The sequence below is a fragment of the Choloepus didactylus genome, chromosome 21 (assembly GCF_015220235.1).
Source record: "Choloepus didactylus isolate mChoDid1 chromosome 21, mChoDid1.pri, whole genome shotgun sequence".
In the NCBI taxonomy this organism is placed as follows: domain Eukaryota; kingdom Metazoa; phylum Chordata; class Mammalia; order Pilosa; family Megalonychidae; genus Choloepus; species Choloepus didactylus.
The window spans coordinates 43,034,901-43,058,164 of NC_051327.1; the positions used below are offsets into that span (position 1 = coordinate 43,034,901).

At 46.4% G+C, this 23,264-nt stretch overlaps 1 protein-coding gene across 1 annotated transcript in view; it reads right to left on the reverse strand.

Moving 5' to 3' along the window:
• The window catches only part of XYLT1 (xylosyltransferase 1), a 307,917-nt gene that overhangs the window by 70,406 nt on the left and 214,247 nt on the right, over positions 1 to 23,264 (reverse strand). Inside the window, exons 4-5 of the mRNA XM_037814247.1 lie at positions 16,176 to 16,348; positions 14,468 to 14,670 (exon numbers count right to left, since the gene is read on the reverse strand). Coding sequence (XP_037670175.1) covers positions 14,468 to 14,670; positions 16,176 to 16,348 — 376 coding nt within the window. The remainder of the gene's footprint in view (positions 1 to 14,467; positions 14,671 to 16,175; positions 16,349 to 23,264) is intronic.

Sequence of the window (23,264 nt, forward strand, 5' to 3'; positions counted from 1 at the left end):
TTGAATGAACAAAAGATTGACCAAGTTACGCTATTCTCTGCTGGCCAAAGAGTTGCTATCTGACTCAAGATAAAGCCATCAAGCTCTTTTCCCTAGGATTTTGAATCTTTTACTCAGAATGGGGAATGAATGAAACAGCAAACATGCATAGACGGTCAAGTCAGGCATGACTTTAGTTCTATGGCCTCTTCTTCAGCTTTCTGCATAATTTCCACACTTCCAGGAACACCCTTCCTTATTTATGTTAGCCAGGAGAGTTTCCTAAATTGGTGTGCCTGCCCTTGGCTTTCTGAAGAGCCCTGGCTCTTTCATCTGAATCCCACGAGGGCTCTGCGATGGTTAGGTTCATGTGTCAACTTGGCCAGGTGATGGTACCCAGGTGTCTGGTCAGGCAAGCACTGGCCTAACTGTTACTGCAAGGACATTTGTGGCTGCTTAATAAACCAGAAGGCTGGTTGGTTAAATCATCAGTCAATTGGTGGCACCTGTGACTAATGACATCAACAAAGGGCGTGTGTTCCACTACGAGAGAATTCAATCAGCTGGATTTAATCCAATCAGGTGAAGACTTTTAAGCGAGACAGATAGAGGACCTTCACCACTTCTTCGGCTGACCAGCGAAGTACTTCCTGAGGAGTTCGTCAAAGTTGCCAGTTCGTTTCCTGAGGAGTTAATCGAACACATTCATTGAAGTTGCCAGTCTGCTGCCTGCCCTATGGAATTTGGACTCGTGCATACCCGCAGTTGCATAAGACTCTTTCATAAATCTTATATTTATAGATACCTATCATTGATTCTGTTTCCCTAGAGAACCCTAACTAACACAGGCTCCAAGAACTCTGGCCTGACTCGGTCCAGGGTGATGCGCAGGGTCGGTCCATGTCTCGAGAAAGCTTAAGAGCTGCCTAAGCTAAAATATAGCTCAGGAGCCCCGAAGAGCCAGCAAGAGGAAAGCAAACTGCCTTGCTGCAAAAGCAGAAGTATGCTACGTCAGTCTGAAAAATAACAGGGCTGAGGAAATGTTTATTTTGCTACTGGATACAAACAAAACTGTTAATGGCATAATTACTGGCATGTTTTTCAGTCTCCTTGTGAACAAGAGCCTGAGCAAATACACCCTTTCAGACTCTCACGTTATCTGGGCGGAGCTTTCCTTGCATAGCGCTATCCTAGGGGCCTTGGGGTCTCGGGAAAGAGGGGTGCACATCGGAACATCCAATGAGCACTCTGCCCAAGGTGTCCACTCCCCTCCTTGCTGCCCTTCTCTTTAGTCCCTGGAATGTGAGAACTCTTTCCTACCCATGGATCTCGCAGGTGCTATTCCCTTTGCCTGCTGCCTCCTGCATCAGCTGGTGGGGGATTGAATCACGCCCCCACCCAAGACGTGTTCAAGTCTCAAGCCATGTTCCTGTGGGTGTGCACCCATTTGTAAAGAGGAACTTTTGAAGAAATTATTATTGGTTAAGGTGTGGCCACATTGAATTGGGGTGAATCTGAATCCGTATGACTGGAGGCCTTATGAAGAGAGGGAATTTGGAAGCAGCCAGTTAGAAGAAGCCAGAGAGGAGAGAGATCTCCATGTGACAGAGAACAGCCATCACCAGGACACCACAGATTCCAGCTGAAAGCACAGGCCAGCTTTGCTGACATCTCGATTTTGGACTTCTAGCTTCCAAAAAATCATGAGACAATAAATGTTTGTTGTTTAAGCCAACCCATTGTGTGACTACTTGTCATAATAGATCTGGCAAACTATGACAGTTCTCCAGAGAAACAAAACCAACATATATATAATATAGATACACTAATATAATATGTAATATAGATATAATATAATTTAGATATAATATATATAATATAGATATATATAAAACATACATATTTTATTTTAAGGAATTGACTCATGGGATTATGGGAGCTGAAAAGACCAAAATCTGTAGGGCAGGCTGGCAGGCTGGAAATCCAAAGAGGAGTTGATGATGTGGTCTTGAGGCTGAATTTTCTCTTCTCTGTGAAACTTGTTTTTGCTCTTCAGGACATCATCTGACTGGATGAGGCCCACCCACATATTGTGAGTCATCTCCTTTATATCAATTGATTGGAGTTGCTAATCCCATCTGCAAAATAACCTTGCAGCAACATCTAGGCTAGGGTTTGACCAGACAACTGGACACTGTAACTTAGCCAAGGTGACAAATCCAATTGACCATCACATCTCCTTCCCTTCAACCCACTTTTTTTTTTTTTTTTTCCCATAACGGACCCCATTTCAGCCATCAAATCTTGGCTTAAACATTACTCCTCAAAGGCATCTTATCTCTGCTGATTAGCCTGTCTAAGGAAGGACCCCTCTCACTCTCCTCCATGGCACCTTGTCATTATTTTATTTATATGGTCTCCACTTTCCCTTAGACTCTTCCCTTAGATCATCCTTAGACTTGTAAACTCCTTCAGTGAAGGGAGCAGGTCCTTTCCGCTGTTGCATCTCCCAACACCTAGCACAGAAGCTGGCACTAGACCCTGCTCGGTAGATTATCTGATAAGTCAGCTGCACCCTTCAATGACTGAATAAATGATTACACCCTGCAAGCTGTTCCCAGAGGGTTGGGGTGCTGCTTCGCCATCTGGCCTTGCAGAAGCTCTAGTCCATATGAAGGACTTGGCTTCAGCCCATGTCCTCCTGGGGGGCTCTGAAGGCCAAATAGAGGCCGTCCTAATAGTCCAGGTGTGAGGTGATGAGGACACATCCTGAGCCTGGATGGAAGGATCGGAAGGAAGGAATGTACATGAGAAAGACGTCAGGATGAGAATCCACAGGGCCCGCGTGGGAGGAGCAGGGTGGAGGACGCACAGGTTTGAAGCCACAGGTAAGCTGGTGGATGGTGGTCCTATCCAACTAAAAGGGGGTAGTAGTGGGAGTTGAGAAGTTTTGGAAGAATTGTTTGGGAGCTGTGATCCTATGGGGGTTCCCCTGAGAGCTCTACCAGACATTCAAAGCTTCTAATGGTTGAACGGCCCTTTGTTTCAGGAATTTATACCTTTTAAAAAGAACAAGAAACAAAGAGGGGTCTCAACCCATTTTGCCTGATTCTTCCCCTAATGTCTAGGCTATGCCATTCACTTGGCTCTCTCCTGACCTTCTCCCCCAAAATTCTCAGTCCCTCTGCTCCAGCCCCTGCTGACATGCTTTGTGCATCTCCTGAACAAGGCTGGAACATGCTGGTGTGGAGTCCAGGTCCCCAAACAGAAGGTGGGCTGCCTGGCTCTGTCTGACTGAGAGGCTAAATGGTTGTGTGGATTTGAGAAGCTGATTGTGGCTTCCAGGGATGTGTGCCTCCGCCAAGAGGTTTGAAAAGGGAGAAGGGCTTTCTGGGCATGGTCATGGGGTCAGCAGAAGAAACTGCCTCCTAACCTAACCCTCCCCTGCTCGGGATCCCCTCCCACCTGTTCTCCACACGGCAGCCAAAGTGATCACTCAATAAGGCAAAAATGATTACTCCCCCATGTCTGTGAAGAACCCCACTGCTCACAGGCTATGGGCTCAGTGAACCGACACAGGGACAAAGGCCCCTGCCTGAGCTGGCCTCAGTCTACCTCATCTCTGGGAAGGCCGCCCTTGCTCTGTGTTTCAGCCACATAAGCCTCAAACATGCCAGAGTCTCCCCTACCACATCTTCCTGGGATGCTTTCCCCAGATGCCCTCGTGCTGTTTCCACCTCAGCTACTTCACTCCTACCCATCCTTCACATCTCAGGGAGGCTGCCCCCAGATTTCCCAATCCAGGTGAGATTCATTGCTAAATGCCCTTAGACACCCTCATTCCTTTTCTTCAGAGCACCTGCCTGACTCTGTATTTGTATGCTCACTTGTGCAATCGTTTTGGTTAACACCAGTCTTCCCCTAGTAACACCGCACGCTTTGAAGTAGAAAGTACCTACTATGTGCTGGGCAGCAGTCAAGGAAGTTCCCATATATAAACTCATTTAGCCACCCAGATGGCCATGTGGGTGCCATTATGATTATCTGCATTTTATAGATGAGGAACCTAAGGCACAGAGACAGCGAGTGACTGGCTGAAGTCCACACAGCTAGTAAACAGAGGAGCCGGGATTCGAACCCAGGCAGTCCGGCTCGAGTCTGAACCCTGACCATGATGATGATGGCAGGGACTGAATATGCTTTTCCTCACCGTTGGATACTGTGCCAGTTTGAGTGTATTGTGTCCCCCAAATGCCATTATCTTTATAGTCTTGTGTGGGGCAGAAGTTTTGGTGTTGGTTAGATTTGCTTGCAGTGTGCCCCACCCAGCTGTGGGAGATAATTTTGATGAGATGTTCCCATGGAGGCGTGGCCCCGCCCATTCGGGGTGGGCCTTGATCAGTGGAGCTATATAAATGAGCTGACTTGGGGGGAAGAAAGAGAGTGCAGCTGGGAGTGATGTTTTGAAGAGGAGCAAGCTTGCTAGAGAGGAACGTCCTGGGAGAAAGCCGTTTTGAGGCCGGAGCTTTGGAGCAGATGCCAGCTGCCTTCCTAGCTAACAGAGGTTTTCCGGAGGCCATTGGCCATCCTCCGGTGAGGGTACCCGATTGCTGATGTGTTGCCTTGGACGCTTTGTGGCCTTAAGACTGTAACTGTGTAGCGAAATAAATCCCCGTTTTATGAAAGCCAATGCATCTCTGGTGTTTTGCATTCTGTAGCATTAGCAAACTAGGACAGATACCTAGAACAATGTCTTTGGCTCATAGTTGGTGCTCAGTAAGTATGTGTTGAGGGAATGAGTGACGTCACAAGGAGCCCCAACTCCTGAACTTACCTGTGACAAGCATCTTTGTCCAGCTTGAGCTCTCTCTTCCCCAGGGCACCCAAAGCTGCCATCAGAAGGGGCGTGGATGGTGAAAGTAGGAAGATGGTGAAAAGAGAAGCTTAGAACTCAAGTTCTAGTCCTCCGTCTGTCCATCTTCAACCCCAAATATGCCTCAGCTGATCAGAATCACTGGGGGCCTTCTCTCCTGTCCTGCTGAGGCCCAGGGGCCTCAGAGAACCAGGCAGAGAAGGGTCAGGCTGGATGGGTAATGCGATGGGGCCTTGATGGATGGGGACACCTCAGCTCAGCAGCCCACCCTGACCACAGCATCCTCAGGGCTCAGTCAACAAGAACCCCTGAGAACCGATGCTGTGCAAAAGTCCCAGGTAATGGCCTCACATCTTAAACCAGATGAGGTTCTGGATTCAGGGCAAATGGCACAAATCCCATTGTGCTAAGAGACAGTGACTTTGGGGAGCTCTTAAGAATTCTGGTTCCTTCCACCAGGATTGTATGGATGAACGAATTAACGAAACGCCATACCACATACAACGAAACTGTATTCAGCTGTCAAAAGGAATGGAATGCTGGTCCATGCTACAACACGGATGAACCTTGAAGAACATTATGGTGAGTGAAAGAAGCCAGACCCCAAAGGCCACATATCTGATGATTCCATTTATATGAAATATCCAGAAAAGGTAAATCCATAGGGACTGAAAGTAGATCAGTGGTTGACAGGGGCTGGGGGAGGGAGGATGGAGAGCGACTGTTAAATGGGCTCAGGGTTTCCTTTTGGGGTGAAGAAAATGTTTTGAAATTAGATAGAGGTGATGGCTGCAAACCATTGTGCATGTACTAAAAGCCACTGGATTGTTCACTTCAAAATGGTCCATTTGACTGGGTCTGAAGGGGACTATCTGTTTCTTTTTCGGCTCAGTGGAGAAAGCCCCAGTCATTTTCAGTTTCCAGGGCTGTGACTTGGGGAAGGGTGGAGACAGCACAAGCAGAGAGCGAGACCATTGAAATGATAATGACCTCCACCTGGGGGGTCTGTCTTCTCTAGGAGGAAAGGGGTGGGGCCCCTTCCATTCAGAACCAGACCCCAGAGCCTGGGGGAACACAGCCATACCTCCTCACACCAGTCAAGAATTATAGGCTAACAGGCGTCACCTGCTGGGCAGAAAAGTACAGTGACCTGAGGCATCAAAGGGTGGAGCAATTTTCTAAGACATACCCACGGGGAAACCAGATACTGAATATTTCTTCCCTCTGGGACCTGAGCCTGTTCTGGTCTGGGAAAACCTGATTTGGATAACCAAGGAAACCATGCCTAGACAACAGAAAATTACAACCTACACTAAGAAAAACAAACTTATGGCCCAGTCAAAGGAACAAACGTACACTTCAACTGAGATACAGGAATTTAAACAACTAATGCTAAATCAATTCAAAAAGTTTAGAGAAGATATTGCAAAAGAGATAGAGGCTGTAAAGGAAGCACTGGGCATGTATACGGCAGAAATCAAAAGTTCAAAAAAACAACTAGCAGAATCTATGGAAATGAAAGGCACAACACAGATGAAAGACACAATGGAAACATACAACAGCAGATCTCAAGAGGCAGAAGAAAACACTCAGGAACTGGAGAACAAAACACCTGAAAGCCTACACGCAAAGGAGCAGATGGAGAAAAGAATGAAAAAATATGAGCAAAGTCTCCGGGAACTCAAGGATGAAACAAAGTACAATAATGCACGTATCATTGGTGTCCCAGAAGGAGAAGAGAAGGGAAAGGGGGCAGAAGCAATAATAGAGGAAATAATTAATGAAAATTTCCCATCTCTTATGAAAGACATAAAATTACAGATCCAAGAAGCGCAGCGTACTCCAAACAGAAGAGATATGAAGAGGCCTACGCCAAGACACTTAATAATCAGATTATCAAATGTCAAAGACAAAGAAAGAATCCTGAAAGCAGCAAGAGAAAAGCGATCCATTACATACAAAGGAAGCTTAATAAGACTATATGCGGATCTCTCAGCAGAAACCATGGAGGCAAGAAGGAAGTGGTGTGATATATTTAAGATACTGAAAGAGAAAAACTGCCAACCAAGAATCCTGTATCCAGCAAAGCTGTCCTTCAAATATGAGGGAGAGCTCAAAACATTTTCTGACAAACAGACAATGAGAGACTTTGTGAACAAGACACCTGCCCTACAGGAAATACTAAAGGGGGCACTACAGGGTGATAGAAGACAGGAGTGCGTGGTTTGGAACACAATTTTGGGAGATGGTAGCACAACAGTGTAAGTACACTGAACAAAGGTAACTATGAATACGGTTGAGAGAGGAAGATGGGGAGCATGTGAGACACCACAAGAAAGGAGGAAAGATAACGACTGGGACTGTGTAACTTGGTGAAATCTAGAGTATTCAACAATTGTGATAAAATGTACAAATATGTTCTTTTACGAGGAAGAACAAGCAAATGTTAACCTTGCAAGGTGTCAAAAATGGGGAGGTACTGGGGGAGGGATGCAATCAGCATAAACTAGAGACTGTAACTAATAGAATCATTGTATTATTCTTCCTTTAATGTAACAAAGGTGATATACCAAGGTGAATGCAGATAAGAGGGGGAGATGGGGAGGCATGTTAGACACTTGACATGGGTGGTATTGTCTGATTCTTTATTCTACTTTGATTTATGGTTATTTTACCTTTTGCTGCTTCCTAGCTGTCATTTTTTTTTCCCTCTTTCTTTTGCCTCTCTACCTTCTTTGACTCTCCCTCCTGCCTTGTGGAAGAAATATAGATGCCCTTATATAGATAGTGGTGAAGGTGGTGAACACATAAATGTATGACCATGCAGAAAACCATCAATTATTTACTTGGGATGGAATGTATGGTGAGTGAACAAAACCATAGTAAAAAAAAAATGGGTTGATGACAAAACCTCGAGGGCAATATACTGAGTGAAATAAGCCAGACGCATTAGGACAATTATTGCAGGGTCTCACTGATAGGAACTAATTATAATATGTAAACTCATAGACATGAAATATAAGGTACCAAGATATAGGACGAGGCTTAAGAATGGGGAGTGGTTGCTTAGTATGAGCAGAATGTTCAACTGGATGAACTTAAATGTTTGGAAATGAACAGGGGTGTTGGTAGCAAGATCTGAGAATAACTAACAGCGCCGAATGGTGTGTGAATGAGGTAGAAAGGGGAAGCTCAGAGTCATATATGTCACCAGAAGGAAAGTTGGAGGTCAAAAGATGGGAATGTATAAAACTGAATCCTATGGTGGGCAATGTCCATGATCAACTGTACAAATACTAGAAATCGCTTCCATGAACCAGAACAAATGTATGACAATACAATTAGAAGTTAATAATAGAGGGGCATATAGGGAAGAACTATATACCTATTACAAACTATATACTACAGTTAGTAGTATTTCAACATTTTTTCATAAACAGTAACAAATGTACTATATCAATACTACGAGTCAACAATTGAGGGGGGTTGGTTAGGGATAGGGGAGGATTAGAGTTTCCTTTTCTTGTTTTTCTTTTTTCATCTTTCACTTTATTTCTTGTCTGGAGTAATGAAAAGTTTCTAAAAATTGAACAAAAATTAAGTGTGATGGATGCACAGCTGTATGAGGGTACCCAGGGGCAAGTGATTGTACACTTTGGATCTCTGGATAATTGTATGGTATCTGAACAATCTCAATAAAAATGAAAAAAAAAAAAAAAGGTCCATTTTACATTACGTGAATTTCACCTCAATTGAAAAAAAAGGAATCCTGGTTCTGCCACTTTCTGGCTGTATGCTCGTGGGCAAGTTTCTCAACCCCTCTGTGCCTCAGATGCTTCATCTGAAATAGTGCCCTCTTCCCAGGGTCGTTGTCAGGACAATGGAAGGCACTTGGAATGACACCGGGGATGTCCTCTGTGTACGCATTTGCTGGGGTGGCTGTTTGCTATTAGCAACATTAATTCTTTGGCCCATTAAAATTTCAGGACCACTGAGCTGACTCAGTAAAAAGTAAAAGAGCACTCTATGCAGAAGCCTGGGTCTCCACACCAGTTCACGTCATTTCAGATTCCTAGGATCTGGGCTGAAGATGATCGAGGGGTTGGTCTCCATGTAAAGTCTACTCTGTTCAAATACTAAACCTCTGCAAGCTTTTTTCCACAGTGAGAGCTGTGTTTCAGGGAGGGAGGATGGAGACAAAGTATCGCAAAGGGCCCCAGCAGAGGGCCTGACATGGAGAGGGCGAGAAGCGAACGTCTGCGCTATCTGGACGCTGTCTTGCTCCATGGGTCCCAGACAACGCTGGTCTTCAGAAGGTTGTGGAGAAGCTCGGCGCACCTGCTTCCCGCCTTTACCAGCTGGCGTTTCCTGTGGAGGCCCTGTCCCAGCCAGTGGTCTGGGGGGCGGATCTCAAGGTTGAGGTTTGGGTCTATAGTCAGTACAATCTAAAGATTCAGGGGATGTGGCCTGCTGGGTTCAACCTCGTGGCTGTGGATCCCCAAGAGGCAGAAGGAATAGACTCTGGGTTTAGCTTGAAAATTGTCAACACCACTTCCCCACCCAGGCGCTTCTGGGAACCCCCTCTGCCAACCCACCCATGCACACGCACACACATGCCACAGACAGAACGTCAGAACTGGGAGGGGCAAGGACACACTCAAACCTCTTCTCCTTATGTCTGATTTGCCCCATCACACAGGCCTAGTGAAGGTCGGTGAGTTCTCTCAGGACTGGGTCCTTCCCTAGAAAATCTAAGCAAACAACAACTGCAGAACCCTTTTAGCTTTAGCCCTTCCTGAGGCCAATCTATGTTCCTGCAGTTCCTTGGCTTAGTAAATAGAATATATTAAAAGAAGCTAACATGCTCTTTATGGCTAAAGACCTCAGGGTCTCCGTGTTTGAAAGCACCCAGTTGTGCCGCCCAGGATACCTAACCCAGCTCTAATCAGAGCCTCGGGGCCCAGATGGTCACGTCAACAACAGAGTGGATACTTTAGACACTCTCGGCTCATGTATTCCATACCCAGGAAGATTTTTGCACTCACAAGTGAATTGGTTCTATCCTGTTTTTCTTGAAACACCCAGTCTTTGCAGTCTAACTTTGCTTTGTCTGCTTTTGAGAGAGACATGAGTTCAAGAAATATTTTACTTGGCTTTTAACTCAACCAAAGGGAGAGCAACTTGGCTGATGACTATGCCCCACCTGTGATGGCTCGCCTACTCCCCAGCAGTAATAACGATGGCCTGCATCTATCGAGAGCTCATTATGCACTAGCACCACGTTAAGCCCTTGACATGCAATATTTCATTCAATCCTCCTGACAGCCCGATGAAACAGGTGCTTACATGGTGCCTGTGTGTGGTGGCTCGGCGCATAGTACCCCATAAAAATATGTTCTTAAACCTAATTCCTGTGGGTGTGAACCCATTGGAAGTAGGCCCTTTTGATGAGATTATTTCAGTTAGGGTGTGGTCTGATTCTGTCTGGATGAGTCTTAATCCTATTACTGGAGTCCTTTAAAAGCAGAATGAAATTCAGACACAGAGAAAGAGCCACGGGAGGCGAGAAGCTGAAATCAACAGAACCTGGAAGAGAAAGGACAGACCAGGAGAGGCTGCTGTGTGCATTGCCATGTCACAGCAGAGCCCAGGACCAAGGATCACCAGCAGCCAGCCCCAGCTCTGCCATGTATTCATTCCATGACCTTGGACGAGCCACTCTTTGAGCCTTGGTTTGCCCATCTGTAAAACAGGTTTGCTGCGAGGGGTCAACAACGTACTCACCGCGATGGCTACTACTGAAATTACCACTGAGTCTTTGCGAAGAAAGCATTACCTTGACGATGCCTGGATTTGGACTTTTTCCTGGCCTCAAAACTGGGAGCTAATAAATTCCATTGTTTAAGCCAAATCATTGCAGGGTATTTGCTTGAGCAGCCAAGGAAACTAAAGCATCATTTTTTTTAGGTGGGGAAATAAAATGTAGAAAAGTGAAGAGAGTTGTCCATGGTGGCATGCCGTCTGAAGCCAGATAGCCTTGGGTCCAGGTCTAAACAAGGCTAATATTAGACCAGTAATGACCAACGAGTCTTTATTACCCAAGAGGGGAAGAGTCTTGACCCCCAGTTAGGGCTGGGCAGGGGACACGGGGAGGCAATGTCGAAACACAGAACAGTTCAGGGTAGTCACCTTGGCTGGCTCTGCCGTTGGAGATCCCCCAAGCTTTCAGTGCCTCTTAAAAGCTTTTGACTTGGGCACTCTCACCCCTTCAAGGAGGCTCCAAAGTTTGCTCATCCTTCCCGGGATGAGGAAGTAGTGGGTTTGGATGCCACAGATGGAACGGCAGATGGGAAGTGAAAGCCCGTCAGAGTTGTCCAAGATAAAACCATTCATCTGCAAAATTCATATGTTTTTATGTGGGGAGATTTCAGGAAAACAACAGCAAAAGGAAACAGCAGTACTTGATGCATAAAGTGCCTCTGGCTGTGAGGCTGGCAGAGCAGACTGGGCAGAAGAACTGGGGGTGAGGGGTGGACACCGTGGCAATGGGAACAGAGAGAGGGAGAGACAGACGGACAGAGACACTGAGAGTCCTGGAGCATTAGAGCTACAACAGATACGAGTATGATGAGTCTCTATTCTAAACCCCAAAATAGGATGGGCACAAAGACTGAGAAGATTTCTGGGCCCCTTGGAGATACGGAATGCAGCCTTCGATATAGCTTGGATACCAGAGCTGACATTTACAGGCATTTTCCAAGTGGACATGACGCTGGATTCCATTATTACATCCCCATTTCAGAGAGATTGGATGTTAGGTGGCAGGACTCAGATTTGAACCCTAATCAGCCTGATGAGAGTCTGGGCACTGATCCTCTTGGACGCCAAAATGTTAGAAATCCTGGCATCCCGGCAGAACCAACTTCTTCTGGTTAAGGACTTAGGTTAAGGCTTCAGCTTGCAAATCAGCATGGGGCCTCTAAGGGGCAGGCTAGTGAGCTGATACGATTCTCCTGGGAAGGGTCCTCAGGGGTCTCTGGCCGAGAGCTGCCACCTGACCTATGCTGAGATGACCTCTGGGGCCTCCAGGGAAGCTCCTCAGGCTCAGGATGATATGTGACCATCCCACCTCCAATGAGTACCTTCCCGCACAAAGTTCCTCGTGAGGAGGAGGTGCAGCCACTATACCTGCTCCAACAGGCGCTGGCGGGGTGGGAGTGTTTCCCACGGGGCTATCCATGGGTCAGGGCTGGGGGTGCCTGTGGACATCCTGCCAACCTGGGCCACCAGACATCCCCAAGGGGCCACCTGCAAGCTGAACAAACACCGACTTCAATCCCAGCTCTGCCATGCATTCACTCCATGATCTTGGGCGAGCTGCTCTTTGAGCCTCGGTTTGCCCATCCGTAAAATAGGTTTACTGCAAGGGCTGAACAAGGTACCCACCACGATGGCTGCTACTGAAGATACTGTTGAGTCTTTGGGGACACTTCTGAACTAAATCCCTTCCTGAAAGATGGATGGAGGTTCTTCAAGCTCACCCTTGCCCCATACTTCTCTCAACTCACCTGTTCTCATTCTCTTGTTAATTGTACCCTGGTTCATTTTCAAATCCCTCAAATGCAACAAGCTCTTCTCTGACCCAAGCCTTGCCCAGGCTGTTCTCTATTTTGGGATTAGAGGTTCCCACCCCGGGGTGGTTGTGGCCCTTCCCTGCCCCAAGTGACATATGGCAATGTCTAGAGACATTTTTACTTGTCATAACGGGGATGGGGATGTTACCAGCATCTCGTGGATGGCGACCAGGAACGATCTCAACATCCTGCAATGCCCCCACGATAAACAGTGATCCCATCCAACATGTTGGTAGTTCCGAGGTTGAGAGATCCTCACCTGGAATGATCTTCTCACTCTCATTTCCCCACCAATCCCCTCTCATCTTTCCTGCCTGTCTGGGGTCCTTTGTTTCTGATCTCCTGCTCATGCCTTCCCTCTCCTTAGCACCCTTTCCTCGTGGTGTCCCTCCTGGGTGATCGTCAGATTCCGTCCACCCCATCCGGAGGTGCGCGCAGCGAGACAGGAGTGCGTGTCTGCTTTGCTCACTGAATGCCCAAATGGTGCCGCGCACAGGAGCTGCTTAATAAATGTTTGTTGAATGAATGTTTGAAGGAATGAATAAGCCGCTCTAAGTAAAAATCTGCCAGCGATGATTTATAATCTTTTTTTAAAGTAATAAAATCAGTGCTACCATAAAATCTCTGCTACCTTGTGAACAAAGGGAAACAGTATCTTCTAGCCCCCATCATTTTTCTCAGGCTTAAGGATGGCAGATACCTTTTGTGAAAACTGACCAAAGATAATGCCTAGCTGCACCCACACCCCTTGTCCACCCCCAGTTCCAGAGTCTCCCAGCAGATGATGGGGTGCCACCATGCCCAGTACTGAAGAGCACCAAGGACAACACTGTGAAAGAGACAGAAGCCATTTCCTGCTTTTAAAAAGCGGCCTCCCCTGGCTGTACCTTGTTTGGATACTGAGTCGAAACCTAAGTTAAAAAAAAAAAAAATTATGAGACCTTTGGGAAGCTGTGACCTGAATATTTGATGACATTAAGAATGCTTTAATATTTTAGGTTATTATAATCATATTGATGCTATGTTAGAAGAGAGACCTTATCTTACAAAGATTTATACTGAAATATTTACAGACACAATTACACGATGGCTTGGATTTGCCCCAAGATGATTCAGGGCTAGGGGAAGAGAGTGAGAGAAGATTTGAAACCAGATTTTGGCCAGGAGTTGATTTTTGTTGAAACTGGGTGACAGCTAGGTTGGGGTTCACTTTCCTATTCGTGGCACTCTCGTGTATGTTTGAAAATTGGTGTTCCTTCTTCCACTTGTGCCCACTTAAACATCCAATCAGCCCTTGTCTTTCCTCCACTCAAAACATGCCAATGGTCCCCTCTTGCCTGGAGTAAAAGACAAATTCTAGAATCCCTATGATCTAGCCCCAATTGTCTCTCTGACTTTTGTCCCTCACTACCTTACCCCTCCTGTTCTCTGCTCCAGCCTCAGGGCTTTGCACTTGCTATCACCTGTGCCTGAACCACTTTCCCTGTCAGTGGGACGTGCTCCTGCACCTTCTTCCATTTCTGCTTGAATGCCAGCTTTCTCAGTAATGACGTTCCTGGCTACCCTCATTAAAATTGCAACCGTCCTCCTCCTTCTGCCCTCGGCACCCTCTGCCAGCTTTCCTGCTTTACTTTCTTGACATACTATTTTACTTATTTTAGTTTGTTGTTTGTCTCCCCAACTTGAATGGGTGGGGGTTTTGATCTCTTTGGAGCATGGGTATACCCTAGAACAGAACTTGGAAATAGGTGTGCTTGATAAATATCTGCTGAATAAGTGAGTGAGTGAATGAATGAATGAATGCATACGCGATTCTCAGCTCCACTCTGAACCCTATGCTGCACGATCTTCTGGAGACAGTGGATAAGCACTCCCTGGCACCTCACCCGGCGGAAACACTTCTTGGGACAGCCAGCAAACTGCTGCTGCTTAGCGGTTGTCTGGCTACGATTAGTGTGGCTCGGGGCGCTGGGCGCCTTACCTGATGGGGTAGTCAGCTGCGCTGAGGTTGATGAAGAAGTCCCAGGGCCAGTCGCTCATCTCCAGGAGGTCCCGCATGCTCTGCAGGTAGGTGGACAGGAGGCTGGCGCCCCCCCAGATGGTGGCCATCCTCCAGGGGGTGACACGGACGTTGGCATACTGCCTGGAGAACTGGAGCACTTGCCGGTGCAGGTAATTAGAGCGCTTTTCACAGGAGAAAAAGGGTGACATTCAGCAGCCCAGAAACACACAGATGGGCCCCTCACCCCGTCCCCTCTCTGTCCCTTCCCTTCTCATTGATGGGGACTCTGAAACAGTGAAGACTTGGCCGAGCAACGGATTCAGGCCTGGGGTGTCTTTCTGCTAGCTGGAGCACTGCTACTCACATCTCTATTGTTTTTTTAAACACTATTTTTGCTACTTGAAATGCAGATGCTCTGGCTCCCTGGGATTCTACATTTTTATATATGATGGGTATGAGTGGTCTGAAGATAATAAGTTAAGTAATACTGCTGTTCAGAAATAACGCTTAACTGAGACAGAATTTCTGTTTGGGGTGATGGCAAAGTATTGGTAATGGATGGCTGGTGGGGATGGCAGCACATTGTGAGCGAAATGACCACAACTGAATTATATATTTGAATGTGGTTAAAAGGGGAAATTTCAAGTTGCATAAATGTTACTAGAATAAAAAGCGTAAAAACCATAGGACTGTACAACACAGTGAACACTTATATAAACCATGGACCATAGTTAATAGTACAATTATAACAATATTTTTTCCTCAACTGTAACAAAGGTATCACACTGATGCAAAGTTTTAAAAAATGGGAGTGGTATATGTGGGAACTCTGTATTTTCTGCATGATTTTTCTGTAAACCTACAACTTTATCTATCTATCTATCTATCTATCTATCTATCTATCTATCTATCGTATATCTGTCATCTATTTATCTATCTATCTATCTGTCTGTCTATCTGTCTATTTATCTATCAAAGAATTACTGCTGTCTCTGAACATGATGACTATTTAGGGGGGCAAAATTCCTGTTTACCCCTCCCCCATTGCCTCTCCACTCCTACCCCCTCACTGGCTGACTAGCAGGAGACTTTTTTGATGTTGAGGGGCAGATACTGAACATAGTCAAGAATCCCCTTGGCTTTCTTGAATGAGCAATGTTCAGGTCATGTCAGGGTTGTGCTAACAGAGTTTAACTGGCACATAGCCATGCCACTTTGTCTACATATTATCTGTGGCTGCTTTTGTGCCATGAGGGCAGAGGTGAGTGGCCACATAGAGACTGTATGACCCACAAAGCCTAAAATATGTATGATATGACCCTTTACAAAGCAAGTTTGCCAGCCCTGGCACAGCTTCCCCATGAAGGATGGGAGTAGCAGGCAGAGCGATGGGCTGGAACCAGTCAGGTGGAAAGAGGTGTGTGTGGAGAAAGCCTGAAGTCACAGCCAGAAGCTTTGAAACCAATACATACACACACACACACACACACACACACACACACACACACACACACACAGCACTTTAAGACCAAATGCTGCTAAGGCAGGCAGCTGTCAGCCTCGGAGCCTTCCCTTAAAGGGATACAGGAAAGCAGCGGCAGTGGATGTGGGAGGAAGTATCAGAAGGGGCAGGCGGATGCACAGCCAAGGCCCAGGGGAGAGTGGGGGGCCCGAGGCGGCTCCTCACCTTGTCCACGTGGATGTAGTAGAAGTGGTCTTGGTGGTAGATGGCCTTGAACATGCGCTGCAGCTGCCGGGACGCGCGGCCGTGGACCACAAGGACGAAGGCGATTCTGACCGGGTTGGCTGGCATGTACTCCACCGAGTCCTCGTCCCATTGCACGTTCTTGTTGGCTTTGCCTGAGGAACACAGAGGTGGGGTGAGATCTGGGGATCCCCCGAGGGATGGGGGAGTTTCTCTGACGCTTCTCCTTGGGGACCATTGGCGGAGCATGGTAGTCCCATTGGGCCCTGGAACCTGACTTGGCTAAACAAGCGAGTCCTGGACCTGACGCCATGTCCTGGTACACAGTGAGGGGCTGAGGATGCGGCTTCCACCCTCAGGTAGCTTAGCAATATCGACATATCGACACATGTTAAACTAATGGCCAAGGTGGGAGGAGGTAACGGACATAAGCGATGTGACTCAGCTATAGAGGAAGGAGCAGCGAATTCTGAGCAGGGAAATGCTGTTTGTGCCTGTCCAGAAGCCATTCGTCCTTCTCTTCCTAATGGCATCTCATATTCTTTGGGGCATCACACCCTCCTCCATTCTCAGTCCATACGGATAAGAAGGACCTAACTCCATCATCAGTCCCAAGGGTGGTCCTATCAGTCAGGCCTGGCCAATCAGAGGGTGGGCCTATCACTTAGGCCTGGCCAATCAGAACGCTGCCACAGTAATTTGTCCAGAGATGGGCAGGTGACCCAACCAAGCCAATTAGCCCATAAGGCACAATTTCAGACTTTTGTTGGAAGTACTCGGTAAGAGGTACTCTTTCTATTATACGTGAACCTGGAAGATTCTAAGAGCCTTTTTGGCCCCACATGGAGAAAGGCTGCCCGAGAGAAAAACCATCCCAGAGGAAAGCACTGTGGGGCGATGGAGACAGTCTGAGCCTAGTGACCTCACTTGAGCTCCTGGATCAGTCAGGCTGGAGGATCAGCTACTGGCATACAGTATTTTTCTTTCAAAGCCCAGATCCTACTCCACATCCATGTAGATAAATGGTTCCAGGCTTCTGTTATCCTAAAATAAGCTGCCAAGGCTCCCTGTCACCTCCTTTCTCTTGCAGATACTCCAGGGAGAAGGTTTCAGGGAGAAACACTGCTTACTGGTGTAGCCCATTGCAATTCCAACTGAAAATCTTCTGGCTCTCCTCGGCCTGATTTCCTTTGGGTCTAACCTGATTTCTGATTTCTTACAGGCTTATAGGACCCAAAACATTGTCTGGTTAGTAGTTCCTGGTGTTCCAGCCTATCTGCTGGGGGATGCTGAGATTTGGGACCACTCAGCCTGGAGGTGAAGAGGTCAGGAGCCTGACAATTGCCATTGGAAAGCTGACAGGCTGCTAACTGCACAAGGCTTCTTCTGTGTTGCTCCAGAGGACAGGACAAGCCTAAGGTGGATGATGTCCAGCCTCACCCACTTAACTCCAGCCACCTGGTCTCCTTTCTAGTCCGTGAACAGGCTCATTTATGCCTCAGGACCTTTTCACTGGCCTTTCCTGCTGCCGGGAACACTCTCTTCCCAGATCTTTGTGTGGCTGCATTTTCTTGTCATTCGGTAGTTCGAAAAAAGGGCCACCTCCCACCCACCCACCCACCCACCCATCATGGCACTCTCTTTCATATCACCCTATTTAAAATTTCTGCATAGCAGTTAATACTGTCTGAAGTTGTTTGTATGTTTGCTTGTTGTCTGAACACCCCACTAGAACATAAGCCCCAAGAGATGAGGGACGACTTCAGTCTCGTGTGCCATTGAACACGTAGCACTAGACCAATGTCTCGAACATATTTGGTTCACGGGGAGAGAAAAGTTGCAGGAGGGTACATTTTGGCTCAGTACGATAATAATAATGATACATTTTATTGAGTATTGACCAACCACTGACTTTCATTATTTCATTTAATCCTCCTAACAACCCAATGAGATAGTGCTATTGTCCCCATTTTCCAAATAAGGAAATCACAGATTAGAGAGGCCAAGGCCTTGGTTCAAGTTCACACCATTCTAAATGGTTAAGCTGAGATTCAAACCCACGTCTGATCCCAAAGCAACACCCTTATCAATACTATTCACTATATTATCACGCCTACAATTTTGGGAAAATTTATAACAATTTTGCTTGTTAGGTAATGGAATACCTTGTTTATTAGTTTTTGCAGGTTGTTAGGCACACATTTAAGGACAGACAGAAGTAATGCAGGGAAAATTTCTGTATCAGGTGGGAGGCTGACTCCAGGTGACCAATAAGGTCATATCTTTTCATCTATCCACCCTTTCAGCCATTCACATCCAACCACTCATCCATTCAAACATCCAGAAAAGCATTTCAATTACCTACCCAGCAAAGCACCAAACAGCCTATCATCCGAAAAACCAACCATTCATTCATGTCTCCATCTAACTACCCATTAACCTTAAATCTAAGCAAACATTCATCTACCATCCAACCATCTAACTATCACCCATGCAATACTAACCAGCCAGGTACTGTGCTAGGTACCAGGGAAATAAAATATGAAAAAAAGTTTTTGCCTTTTAGGAGTTCTCAGCCAACTGGGGAAAACAGAAGATAATGATCAGTTGTTTGACGATAGGTTGTTATTGGAGGCTAGGGGAGCAGTGAACAATCTGCCTGCAGGGATGGGGAGACGTCAGAGAGTTTAGCTCAAAGCTTCTTGGGGAGAAGGGAGTGGGAGGGAAGGAATAAAACCACTCAAAGAAAAGAGATCCAGAAGAGTCTGCTAAACCAGTAGCTGTGATCGTGGGGCTAATTATCATTTTGATTCTAAGTGATGACAGACTGGGCAGCAACCAGAGAGTTATCCTCATCACTCTCTACTCTTCTCTCTAAACCAATCACAAATAAATTGGGTTTTCTTAGTGACCATAGGAGAGAGATATTCTTGGAGGAATTATATCCCTAAAACACCTTAAAACCACAAACCATCTATCTGTTTGTCCATTCATTCATCCATTCATCCAACCATGTATCTAACCACCCATCATCCATAAAACCAACCATCCAACCAACCACCCATCATCCTTGAAACTGATGTCATGCCAGCCGTGGACAAAGCCCCAGGGTGCAGAGATATGGAGGACACAAACTAGCTCTCTCACAATTGGATTACGAATGGATTAAGGAATGTAAGAATCCAAAGTGAAAAGATAACAACCTGTGAGAGAAGCTTACATTGTCTTTCCCATGATGGCAGCCCAAAGGCTACTCATTGGTCTCCATCACTGGCTGTAGCCCCTCTTTGCCTTGCTTGAAGATGCTTTACCAAAAAAGGGGGAAGGTGGCATTTAAAAATGACGGCTATTTGTGCCACTTTTTCCCACCTGCTTACACAGTTGAAAGGTTTCTCTAGGGTCCACGAGACGATGTTTTACAGAGCATGTCCACTCTGCAGGGCTTTCTCTTGGCACTCAGATAATATCGTTCCTCCCAGCCCCAAGGGCTCTGGAGTTCTTAGTAATCAAGGAATACGGGGCCTTTGGCATCAGACCCTAGCTTTGCTCTCCAGCCATGTACGTCTCTCGTCACGACTGTTGAATGAGTGAATGAATGAATGAGTGAATGAATGAATGAGTGAATGCATTCTGAAGCGTGTCCAATGGAGCTAACGTTTCCCAAGGACCTGCTAAGCATCAGCACTGTTCTGGGCCTTCTGCATCCTTATCATTAGCTCTGGGAAGAACGCTCCAGACACCAGCACGCTTCCCCAGGCTAGCGGCAACTGGGAACGGGGCGGGAGTGGGAGCTGAGTGTCACTGAGTCCAAAGCCGGCCCTGCCATTCCACTCGCCCTCTGCTGAGGCTGACAGTTAGGACAGAGGGAGGCTTGGGCCTGAGCACTCTGTGCTGGTCTTTAAAGGGACTTGGACATCAAGAAAAGCCTTTTGCCACTTCTCTCTAGGATTTCAGAAAGAGCCGATTCTCAAGACAGAGAGACACAGACAGGGATGCTTTTCTTCTGAAAAAGGGGAAGGCATACGGGGAAATCCAGCACAAGCGCTCCAGCAAAAGAGTTTTCTTGGGTTAGGCAGTTGGTCTGGGGAGCAGCAAAGAGAAGAGAGAACAAAAAACCCAGAGTTCTTGTGTAGTGCAGCTAACCTGGGGATGGGAGTGGGAAGGAAAAAAATAAACTCAAAGAAAGGAGATCCAGAGAGGGAGCAATGGAGATGGGGAGGATTTCAGATATCTCAGATTAGATAGATAGATAGATACAGCCATAGATAGATAGATAGATAGACAGACAGATAGATAGAATGTCAGAGACAGGCATACAGAACTGCCAAACATACATTAAGAGAAATACAGACAGAGAGCTCAAATGGAAGGATCTCCTCCCACAGAAATGTCAGTGGAGACAAGCACACATACTCAGCGACATCCACAGAGAAAGGAAGGGACAGAGGACAGGAGGGAACCACACTGGATAAGTTGCGTCCACTCCACTTCAGGAAGTTGACCTACCCTTAAAACCAAAGCAAGACACAAGCTCCAACATCTTAGATTGAAAAATGCTTCTGAGCCCGCCTGGCTCCTGCCCGCCTCAACCCTTCCCACGCCTGCTCCACCGCAGCCCCCACCTAGCCATCTCGGACTCCACCCATCAGCCCCCCCCCACATGCCCAGGGTCACCCCAAAAGTGGCGGACCTGGGATTTGAACTTTCTCAGGCAGGCTCCAGAGCCAAAACTGCAACCACTTCTCTCTACTGGCACACAGCAGGAACTTGCCAGATTTTACTGAATACATGCAAGAGAAAATGAGAGTTTTCTTGCCCACCCTAATCGATATGGCTGCAGCACGGAGTGCAGTTCAAAGGGGCTGAGACTCACAGTGTACGGTTTCCCAGCTGCCAATCACGAGCTTCCCGTATCTGCCCCACACCCCCAGTTCCTGTACTGACTTTTCTGTGGCTCTGCCAATGACAAAAACAGCCCTGGGGCGGGTCCCCGCCACACCCAGTGCCTCTGCAAATGCTCACTGGAAATGACCACCCTTTCCAGGACCGGGGCTCGGAAAAGCACCTGGCCGCCCAGGTGAAGTGAGATTCCCTGCACTGGCAGGGATGGGACAAAGGCCCTTTCTTCTACCCTGCTTAGGGAAGTGGAAGTAGCATGACCTTGTCAGAGGCAAAGTGGCAACGGGCATTACAATTCTAAACATGCAGAATTACGCTTCTAATAAACTATCTCAAGAGAATAAGACACATATCTAAGGCTCTAAGAATAGGCTGTTCATTCATTCATTCATTCATTCATTCATTCTTTCATTCATTCATTCAGCATGTCTATGTGCTGGGCACTGTTCCAGCCATCTCAGTGGCCACAACAGAGCGCTTTCCCACCAGGGGTAGAAAGCAAAAAAAAAAAAAAAAGGAAGCACAAAATTACAGATAGTGATAAAGGCTATGAAGAAGGAAAAATAAAGCAGGTTAAGGGGTGGGGAGTGATGTGACAGGATTTATTTTAGATATGGTGATCAGGAAAGGCTGATGTGACGTGGTGATGCTTGAATAAACTCGGAATGAAATGAAGGAGTGAGGCATGTGACTGTTGGGGGTGCAAAGGTCCTGGGGTCTCTGCATCAATTGTGTTTACAATGGCCCCAAAGAGGAATCAATCTATAGGTCTTGTTAACTTATTGATACAGAAGGTTGTCTATAATAGATTATTAGGCAAAAAAAGAAGTCCTGATATATATGGTATTGAATCTATCACAAATGAAAAGACATGCTCCCCAATATTAAAAGAGGTTCATATGGTGGCATGACACTTTTGACTTTCTTCTTTAAATTTTTCTGCATAATCTGAATTTTTTACAATATTACTTTTATAAAGAAACATAAATCAAAGGTGAAGATTTTTGATAATTCTGATATCAACCCGCATACTGAGTGCCTGCTATGTGTTAAGCCATTTCCATGCATGATTTCATTTATTTCTATCAACACCTCAACGGGAAGGAGCTATAATCTTTCCATTTTATGGTGAGGAAGCTGAGGCTCAGAGATCACCATTCTTTCTCAAGGTCCCAGTTAGGAAGTGACTGAGCTTGGCATGGAATGAGTCTGTCTGAACCCAGAGACCTGTCCATTTTCACTATACTTGATGGAAACACACCCATTTCATGAAGAGGAAAATCTGCTCCTAGAAGTAGTACGCCAATTGACTTTTGCCTGCAGGACAGATAACAATGATGCATGCTCAGAGCTATGTGTGTCTTTACAGATGAGGGACTTCATGAAACAGAACTCAAACACTGCCCAGCTCCTAATAAAACTATGAACTTGATAGTATAATCAGATTCTCTTGGCCTAAACCAGCAAATAAGTGGAGGCAGTGGGAGAAGCTGACCTCAGACGAATGCTAAAAAGTCTGGTTTGTGGGAGCAGAATATTAAGCATATTTTTGCAGAGCAATTGCAAAGGCTGAGGATGGGAGCCCTGGAAGCGCCATCAGTCACTAGCTGTGCCACATTAGGCCAGTCATCCACACTGTTTCTCAGTATTGTCATAGGTCAAATAAGGACTATGTAATCCTTGCGCTCCAAAGAGGTGGTGAAGATGAAGGTGCTTTGCAAGGGGGTGAATGTGCTGTAGAGACATCATGACATTGGTGATGCATGTGGTTGTGTTGCCTTGAGAAAAACCTCCAAGAGGAGAAAGCAAGTCACAGGGGTTGAGTGTGGCCTCTGGCCAGGCAGATCTGAGTGTGACTCTTAGCTCCAAGGCTGACTGCATTATCTTGGACCAGCTGTCAAGCTCTTTGAATCACAGTATGCTCACCTATAAAACAAGTACAATCACAGAACCTGCCTTGCATGGACATCCAGATCCACATCCAGGACAATGCCTGGCACAGAGTAAATGCTCAATAAACCATATTCATTATCATCATCATTACCTCCTCCACCACCACCACCACCTACATTCTTTCCTTCATTACCACACCACTACCATCAGCATTATCAATGTCATAATCACCACCACCATCATTATGATCATTGGCATCATCATATCACCATCACCGTC